The sequence below is a fragment of the Danio rerio genome, chromosome 5, assembly GCF_052040795.2.
Source record: "Danio rerio strain M-AB ecotype USA chromosome 5, GRCz13ab, whole genome shotgun sequence".
Lineage (NCBI taxonomy): Eukaryota > Metazoa > Chordata > Actinopteri > Cypriniformes > Danionidae > Danio > Danio rerio.
This window is the reverse complement of record NC_141025.1, coordinates 73169623-73179458: the sequence shown is the minus strand read 5'-3', so window position 1 is coordinate 73179458 and position 9836 is coordinate 73169623. Positions and strand designations below refer to the sequence as shown.

The window sequence follows — 9836 nt, the reverse complement described above, 5'->3', positions numbered from 1 at the left end:
GAAGTCATCTGTGATATAAAGAATAGATTGTTCATTTATTTTCTATTTAAATGGATAAACTCAAAAACAAAAAGAGAGCCAGAGAAATGGAGGAAGGCCAGGGCAGACTGTGAATAAAAACAGCAGTCTAGATACGCTTGCTTTCGAGTGAAGCTTGCGGCGGTGGGGCTTGGTGGAGTTTCCTCAGACAGTGTGTGTGTGTGGGGGCCGAGACCACGAACAAAGTGGTTTTAAACAGACAGTGGTCATAAAGAAGCCCAAAAGTGCTTCACGCTGGTGTAATAAAAGTGTAAGGTTACTCTTTTTTGGCAGATTAGGACAGACAGCCAGGAGAGTCACGAGCTGCCAGCTTCCCCCCCAGACAAAAACACCTTTCTCTGGGCGCAGGAGCTGGTGGCCTGGCTTCTAGTCAAAGAAGTCTTTGCCGACCCAAAGTTTCATTCACGTTTGCTGGGAGACTGTTTTGTCTAAAACATGCCATGTGTGTTTGTAATTTTTGGAGAGTGTCGGGAGCGTGCAGATGGACCGACTCAAATGGACTGAAGTCTGAGTTTTACGGAAAGCCACAAGAGTTTTCTTTCTTCAGCATTGTAATTGAACAGTTTTTCCTCGAATAATAATTTCCCCTGAATGTACACACAGAGTGTTCAAATGACAATAAATCTTAAAAAACATTTATTCAAAGCTGAAAAACATTAGATAGGTACAGTACATCAAATAAAACAATAAATTATTATATTTACATATAAAATTATTTTCAAACCCACAGATTTGCTTGAAAATTCTATCCACTGCTATATACAGTTGAAGTCAGAATTATTAGCCCCCTTTTGATTTTATTTTATTTTTTTAAATATTTCACAAATTATTTTTAACAGAGCAAGGAAATTTTCACAGTATGTCTGATAATATTTTTTCTTCTGGAGAAAGTCTTATTCGTTTTATTTCGGCTAGAATAAAAGCAGTTATTAATTTTAAAAAAAAAAAAAAATTTTTGGGACAAAATTATTAGCCCCTTTAAGCTAATTTTTTCCCCCGATAATCTACAGAACAAACCATCGTTATACAATAACTTGCCTAATTACCCTAACCTGCCTAGTTCACCTTATTAACCTAGTTAAGCCTTTAAATGTCACTTTAAGCTGTATAGAAGTGTCTTGAAAAATATCAAGTAAAATATTATGTACTGTCATCATGACAAAGATAAAATAAATCCGTTATTAGAAATAAGTTTTTAAAACTATTATGCTTAGAAATGTGCTGAAACAATCTTCCCTCCATTAAACAGAAATTAGGGAAAAAAATAAACAGGGGAGCTAATAATTCAGGGGGGCTAATAATTCTGACTTCAACTGTACATCAATCCACTTGTCTTGTTCCTTAAAGGTTTAGTTGAATGTTTAGTTGTACCCAGATGATGTCTGACCTGTCTGGCACAAACAAACGAATATAAAGAATTAAATTGCCTCTTTTACGGCCTCTTAAAACGGACATAGACAAGTGGTCCCTGCTGAGGAACCTTTGAAAGACAGTTTATTCATTTTGGATAGATAATGCGTCTGCTGTTTTTTTGTGACTCATAAACTTTCCAGCTGGATTTGAGGAGCCTTGGTGTTTCCTTTTCAGGTGGATAGTCTTCATTTCTCCATCCATATCTTGCTCTGAGTCTGCTTTTTCTGTGATTTTGACTAGCAGGGCATCGTGCTGTCCCTGTGAATAAGTTGTCCAATGCATACTTGGCCTGCTGGGAGGTCGTAAAACTGTCCTCACTTTCAGGGTGCCGTTAACAGGCACGGTTTCTTGCATTACATGGTGCGTGGCCGGGATTTGTGTAACGGCAGGCCAGGACCACAGGTCCGCATCCAGGGTTTCTGCGGAGTAGTCCAGATAGTCCGTGCTTTTTCCTTCATCTGAGGTTGTGAAGTCTGCCATTGAAAGAAGGAGTGTGATTAACATGATGGACAGTCTCTGGAAAACGAAAGGTAGAATTCACCCAAAAATGCCAGTTCTGTCATAATTTAATCACCCTAATGTTGTTCCAAACCTGTATGACTTTTTTATTCTCTGAGGAAAGAATGTACTGGTAGCTCAAGTGCAGTTGCATGGAATGAGAACTAAGCAGCACAGGCCCATTCTGAAAACATAGCTCTATATACGTTTCTGGAGAACGCTACGGCACGGTATGATGCCGTTCCTTTTCTTGCTTACAGCTGACCACTCTCCTCCGTATGGAAGGCTTGACCACTGTTACCAGTTTGCCTAGTAGCTCGCCATGTACGTTGGCGGACTTGAGACGCAGAGAGGAGTTGACCACGACGACAGGGTTTAAGTCCGGTGAAAAACAGTTCCAGAAAGCGGGTAAGACAAAAACAGAAGGCAAAAAACCCCATTTAAATAAACAAAAAATAACAGGGTGAGAATGTGATAAAATCTGAAAACGTGGTAAAAATCAGGCAAGGGCTTTAATTTTCCTGGATTGCTTTTTAAAACTTTTGGTTGGGTTTAGGGAAGTAGGTGGGTGCGTCAATCAGTTCTTTTGAAATCACTATTTGTTGGGTTTAGGGAAGGAGGAGGGTGGGTCAGTCAATCGATCAGTCAGTCAGTCAGTCAGTCGACAGCGTCCCCTGGTGAATTTATGCGAGAACATCAGGCGCGAATGGCCTTCGGGAAATAAATTTGAGTTCTGAAAAAGCTTACACATCGGCCTCTGGTAGAAAACCTGGGACGTATTTGGCGATCTCCAGAAATGTATATAGAGGTACGTTTTCAGAATGAGCCTGGGTTGGGGAAAAGTGAGCTGCAATAACAACGTTTTACCTTGAATTCACATCGCTTTTGTCTCTTTTGTGAATCCAAAGTCACACACAAGTTTTTGACCATACAAAGTGAGTTACCAAGCAAACCGACCTCACCAATAAAGTTGTGCAGATAAATAGATGAGGCTAAGTTATTAGATTACAAATCGTTAAGGCGTTTTGTAGAATTCATTTGCCGTTGTACAAAGAACTGCACTAAAATAATCCTTTATTACAGAAAATATGTCTCTGAAAATATTATTAATGTGAAAAGGAACAAAGCATGTATTTCCAATGAGCCTGTGTTTTAATCATCGATTTTTATCCGATTTTTTTGTGGTGTCCACTTGTAATCGAATTGACAAAAAGACATATTGTCCCTATCATTCCCATTTGCTCTAATTATATAAGCCACCAGCATCACACTTTTCCCTTTTGTGGAAGAAAGAATACAGATTTGGAACAACATGAGTGAATGATGTACTGTAAATGATGACAAAATTAGTCTTTTTGGGTGAACCATCCCTTTAAATGCTCACTATGAGTCTGTTTGTCATCTTAAAGAGGCTTTTCACCTCCAGATAAAAAGATGCATCATACACAGCAGCAGAGGGTGTAGCAGTTGAGTTTGGCTGCGTTACGTCCCGTTCCAGCATAACGGTTCTTCTTGGGCAGCAGCAGAATAAAGGACATGGCCAGAGACACGTGGTAGAAACTGTGAACATAAGCGTAGTCCCACTCCTGTGGGAGTAAATGGGCAAGTCATTACCACAGGCTTTCCTAACAACTTGTGTAAAGTGTTCCCTCAGTAGCTGCACATGTTCATATTTTTTTTACCTCAAAATAGAAGCGAAGCATCAAAGCAAGAGCACCGAAGCAGCACCCTGGGCCCACTTGTTGAGTGTAAACACTTTTGTCTGGATAAAGGCCTTTCTTTTCCTTCATTTTCTGTAACTGGAGCAAAGACAAAAAAAAAAAAAAACATTTGTAAAATCTTGTGAGAGCATTTGTGGGAGATAATAAAATCCTGAGTTTCCATGTTGCCATGAGCAAATAGAGCTTATTTGGTGATTCGCTCTTAGGCCTCATCTGCATTAATCTTGACACATTTGAAGATGTACAGTTGAAGTCAAAATGATTCACACTCCTGTCAATGTTTTTTTTTTTATATTTCTCAAATGATGTTTAACAGAGCAAGGAATTTTTCACAATATTTCCTATAATATTTTTTCTTCTGGAGAAAGTCTTATTTGTTTTATTTTGGCTGTAATAAAAGCAGTTTACATTTTTAAAAACCATTTTAAGGTCAATATTTTAGTAGCCCCCTTAAGCAATATTTGTTTTTGATTGTCTACAGTATAAACCATCGTTATACAAAGACTTGCCAAATTAACCTAATTTACTTAATTAACCTAATTAAGCCTTCTAATGTCACTTTAAGCTGAATACTAGTGTCGTGAAAATATCTCACTTTTATGTGTTTACTCACATTTACTGTACAATTTAAGGAGCTACAGGTTTACTCACTTTTAAAGTAAAGGCAACGAATAGATTTTAAACCAATGGGTTTACTCACTTTTTAAAAGTAAAGGCAATTAAGAGGTTTAAAATCAATGGGTTTACTCACTTTTTAAAAGTAAAGGCAACTAATAGATTTAAAATCAATGGGTTTACTCACTTTTTAAAGTAAAGGCAACGAATAGGTTTAAAATCAATGGGTTTACTCACTTTTTAAAGTAAAGGCAACGAATAGATTTAAAATCAATGGGTTTACTCACTTTTTAAAAGTAAAGGCAACTAATAGATTTAAAACCAATGGGTTTACTCACTTTTTAAAAGTAAAGGCAATTAAGAGGTTTAAAATCAATGGGTTTACTCACTTTTTAAAAGTAAAGGCAACTAATAGATTTAAAATCAATGGGTTTACTCACTTTTTAAAGTAAAGGCAACGAATAGGTTTAAAATCAATGGGTTTACTCACTTTTTAAAGTAAAGGCAACGAATAGATTTAAAATCAATGGGTTTACTCACTTTTTAAAAGTAAAGGCAACTAATAGATTTAAAACCAATGGGTTTACTCACTTTTTAAAAGTAAAGGCAACTAATAGATTTAAAACCAATGGGTTTACTCACTTTTTAAAAGTAAAGGCAACTAATAGATTTAAAACCAATGGGTTTACTCACTTTTTAAAAGTAAAGGCAACTAATAGATTTAAAACCAATGGGTTTATTCACTTTTTAAAGTAAAGGCAACTAATAGATTTAAAACCAATGGGTTTACTCACTTTTTAAAGTAAAGGCAACTAATAGATTTAAAACCAATGGGTTTATTCACTTTTTAAAGTAAAGGCAACTAAGAGGTTTAAAATCAATGGGTTTACTCACTTTTTAAAGTAAAGGCAACTGATAGATTTAAAACCAATGGGTTTACTCACTTTTTAAAGTAAAGGCAACTGATAGATTTAAAACCAATGGGTTTACTCACTTTTTAAAAGTAAAGGCAACTAATAGATTTAAAAACAATGGGTTTATTCACTTTTTAAAGTAAAGGCAACTAAGAGGTTTAAAATCAATGGGTTTATTCACTTTTTAAAGTAAAGGCAACTAATAGATTTAAAACCAATGGGTTTACTCACTTTTTAAAGTAAAGGCACCTAATAGATTTAAAACCAATGGGTTTACTCACTTTTTTACGAAAGTCTTCTTACTTTTTACAATGTACTGCTGTTATATAATGTACATACAATCTGTTATTTTTTTATTAACAAAAAAATAAATAAATAAATAAATAAAATAAAATTCTGTGTAAACTAATGTGGACAACTTTGACCATCTCACAGATATATTCACATGAACTAATTCCTTAACTCATGGGATGTCCAAACTCGGTCCTGGAGGGCCGGTGTGTCCTGCAGATTTTAGCTCCAACTTGCCTCAACTCACCTGCAAGGATGTTTCTAGAAAGCCTAGTAAGAGCTTGATTAGCTAGCCCAGGTGTGTCTGACTGGGATTGGAACTAAACGTTGCAGGACACCGGCCCTCCAGGACACCCCTACCTTAACTGGAAGAATCTGACCCATCTGACGTGTCTCAAACTCACCCATTTGACTGTGATCATAAAGACAGCTGTCCCGATGGGGCCGGAGTAAATGCCGTAGCCCAGTCGGTCCTGGTAGATCCTCACAGCTGCGGTCAACACCCCAAACATGGTGAGCGAAGAGCGTTTGGGCTCATCGAAATCCCCAAGCGCTGCAAATGGAAGCATATTCTTGACACGTCAAAGTGGAATGCAAAATGTAAACACCTGTCAACATGCTCGTGAAAAATAGCCTTTTGCATCACACTGTTTGACACGTCTATTTTATCATAAATAGATTTACAGAATTATTCGCCCTCCTGTGAATTTGTTTTTCTTTTTTCGAATATTTCCCAAATGATGGAGCAAGGAAATTTTCCCAGTATTTTCTATAATATTTTTTCTTCTGGAAAAAAATGTATTTGTTTTATTTTGGCTAGAATAAAAGACGTTTTTAATTTTTTAGAAATCATTTTAATGTTTAATGTTTTAATGTAATATTAGCCCCCTTAAGCAATATTTGTTTTCGATTGTGTACAAAACAAACCACTGTTATACAATGACTTGCCTAATTAACTATAGTTAAGCCTGTAAATGTCACTTTAAGCTGTATAGAAGTGTCTTGAAAAATATCAAGTCAAATATTATGTCCTGTCATCACGGCAAAGATAAAAGAAATCAGTTATTAGAAATAAGTTATTGAAACTATTATGTTTAGAAATGTGTTGAAAAAACATTCTCTCCGCCAAACAAAAAGAATTCAGGAGGGCTAATAATTCTGATTCCAAATGTGTACCTGTGGACATTCATTACAGAGAAATCCTCACAGTTTGTATGCAGTTAGATGCAATTGTTATTATTTGCTCACCCAGTAGCGTGACCCACATGGAGATGGCTGTCCCGTACACGCTGAAGTACTCCAGAATGTCATACTTCATGAAACAGAGAATGGACAAGCCCGGACCGTCACATGCGTGGTAAATCTGAGCACAGATGCAGAAAACACATGAGCGTTATAAGCCACTTTGAAAGAAAGGTATCTGCAGAGGACATACATGTCAATTTAAAAGGCTCTAGAACAGATTAGATGAAGTTTCCATGTTCTTGTCTGGAGAAATTTATGAAGTAGACCTTTTTACGGCCCTACAGTTGAGCAAATGGAGGTTGAGCTTTGTAAACGAAACTTTGTTTTGCGTTAGGAATAAAAGTAAATTAATGTGGGCTGAAAAAAATCTGTTCTTGCATTCGCTGGGAAGTGAACTCATATCTCTGGTTTACTACTTGAGGTACAGGAAAATTCATTTATTAATTTCTCTTCGGCTTAGTCTCTTATTTATCAAGGGTCACCACAGCGGAATGAACCGCCAACTATTCCAGCATATGTTTTACACAGCGGATGCCGCAACCCAGTACTGGAAAACACCCATACACTCTTGCATTCACACACACTCATACACTATGGCCAATTTTGACAATTCTCCTATAGTGCATGTCTTTAGACAATGGGGGAAACCGGAGCACCCGGAGGAAACCCACACCAACACGGAGAGAACATGCATACTCCACACAGAAATGCCAATTGGTCCAGCAAGGGCTCGAACCAATGACCTTCTTGCCACTGAGCCACCGTGAAACATGAAAAGTCAAATGTTATATATTTTTTTCTATTTAAAGATGTTTATTTATTTATATTTATTTTTATTTTTTTGTTGTGCTTTATTAGGTTCATCTTAGGTCAGAAAATAACATCGTAAACACAATATAAATAACATTGTTACATATAAATATAGATTAAAATCATGCACTGATAGAATTCAGCAAACAAAAAAATATCAGGAAACTTAATTATACACTCATATTAAAAAAAAATAGTTTTACTTTTTTTTTTTTTTTTTTTAATTTTTTTGCCCTTATTAGAATAGGAGAGTATATTGGACAGAGTGCAATATTAGAGAAAGAGAGTATTCATTCATTCATTTATTCATTCATTTTTTGTCGGCTTAGTCCCTTTATTAATCCGGGGCCGCCACAGCGGAATGAACCACCAACTTATCCAGCAAGTTTTTACGCAGCGGATGCCCTTCCAGCCGCAACCCATCTCTGGGAAACATCTACACACATATTCACACACACACTCATACACTACGGACAATTTAGCCTACCCAATTCACCTGTACCACATGTCTTTGGACTGTGGGGGAAACCGGAGCACCCGGAGGAAACCCACGCGAAGGCAGGGAGAACATGCAAACTCCACACAGAAATGCCAACTGAGCCGAGGTTCAAACCAGCAACTCAGCAACTCAGCAACCTTCTTTTGCTTAATTACAACTTAATTTTTTCTGTTCAATCAACTTAAATTTGTTAAATTAACTTGATAGATTTGTGTTGGAACAACATGAATGAATTGTGTGGAGCCCTGCATTTTAAAGACATGCACAAGCTGCACTGTAAAAGTGCCAAATTAGTTACTTAAAAAAATGAGTCGACCTGTTCCCTTTAAAGCAACAAGTTGACTTGACTTAAATAAGCGAGTAAATCCTTTGTCACTTGGAACTGTTAAGTTGATTTACCCTAATTTTTACAATTATACACAGTTCATTTCCTTAAAAATTTGAAGGCAACGAGTTGTTATTTTAAATAAAGTCAACTAATATTTTTAAAAGAAACATGTTTACTCACTTATTTTAAGTAAAGCCAACTAATCTTTTTTTACAGTGTGTAAAGACCAGCTATTTCTGCAAACTCTATTGCATTGTAGTACACATCTAATAAAGCCACAATTCTCTTACCGCGGTGAAGAACATTGTGAAGAAATAGACCATGGCCTCCATGTGGAAGCCCCTCTTTGCAGCCACGCTGGCTGCAGGCACAAACACCAAACTGCTAATAGTGGGCAGCAACATCTTGGCGATAAACGCTCCCATTGCGACTCAGAGAAATGGCCTCGGGATTTCTGGAGAACTTGGATGGACTTAAAAGCTTGTCTGGTTTGAATCGGAAAGCTCTCCTTTGAGGAGCGATTGACTCTCGCACACACACTCTCTCACACACGCTGCTCTGGAGGATCTTTAAAGTTTAAATGTCTCTCCGTGGCCTGTGTGCGCACTGTCATCAGAACGGCAGCTGTCCTGTAATCATGTGGCTTCTGTCACACATGTTCAGGATTGCAGAACAACAAAAGTCAAGAAGCCATTTATGGTGAACTTCTCGATCTATTGACCGCATTTAATGCTGAGTCAAAGTGTTTCCTGATTCCTGACGCACCATTGGGCTCATTGGGTTCTTTGACATGTATTTTTCTTAAACTGGTCAGTCTGGATGGTGCTGTGTTGTCTTAGACATTTCTCATGGATGAATTGATGCTCAGCAGTGGCTAGAAACAGCTGTCTCTTCAGGGTTACTGACAATATTGTCATTACAAATAACCCTCTTCATGGATTTAAATGATTCGTTCTGAGTGAGTTTACAATAAACAAATCTCCAATTCAAATAATCCATTCAGAGTAGGTCTCCAGTAATTGATTCACAGATTCAAATACACTGCTTAGAGTGAGTCTCTAGTAATAAACTCACTGATTTAAAAGATTCATTCAGAATGAGTCTCCAGTAATAAACTTGCTGATTAAAATGATTCATTCAAAGTTATTCTCTTGTAATCAACTCTTGACTCAAATGATTTTTTTAGAGTGAGTCACCAGTAATATTGATTCAAATGATTCATTCAGAGTGAGTCTCCAGTAATTAACTCACACTGATTGAAATGATTCGTTCAGAGTGAGTCTCCAGAAATAAACTCACTGATTTAATAATATGTTCTGAGGGAATATCCAGTTATAAACTCACTGATTCAAATGATTCGTTCAGAGGGGAATATCCAGTAATAAACTCACTTATTCAAATGATTCATTCAGAGTGAGTCTCCAGTAATAAACTCACTGATTTAATATTACGTTCAGAGGGAA

General features: G+C 36.9%; 1 protein-coding gene across 2 annotated transcripts; it reads right to left on the bottom strand.

Moving 5' to 3' along the window:
* Window positions 1–661: 661 nt before the first annotated feature.
* mymk (myomaker, myoblast fusion factor) lies at window positions 662–8933 on the bottom strand. Of its 2 annotated transcripts, none has more exon segments than NM_001002088.1 (6): window positions 662–1925; window positions 3371–3536; window positions 3633–3749; window positions 5896–6044; window positions 6740–6854; window positions 8664–8921. In NM_001002088.1, coding segments are annotated over 5 exon segments (663 nt in total). In that variant the 5' UTR covers window positions 8799–8921; the 3' UTR covers window positions 662–1925; window positions 3371–3389.
* Between the last annotated feature and the right edge of the window lie 903 nt (window positions 8934–9836).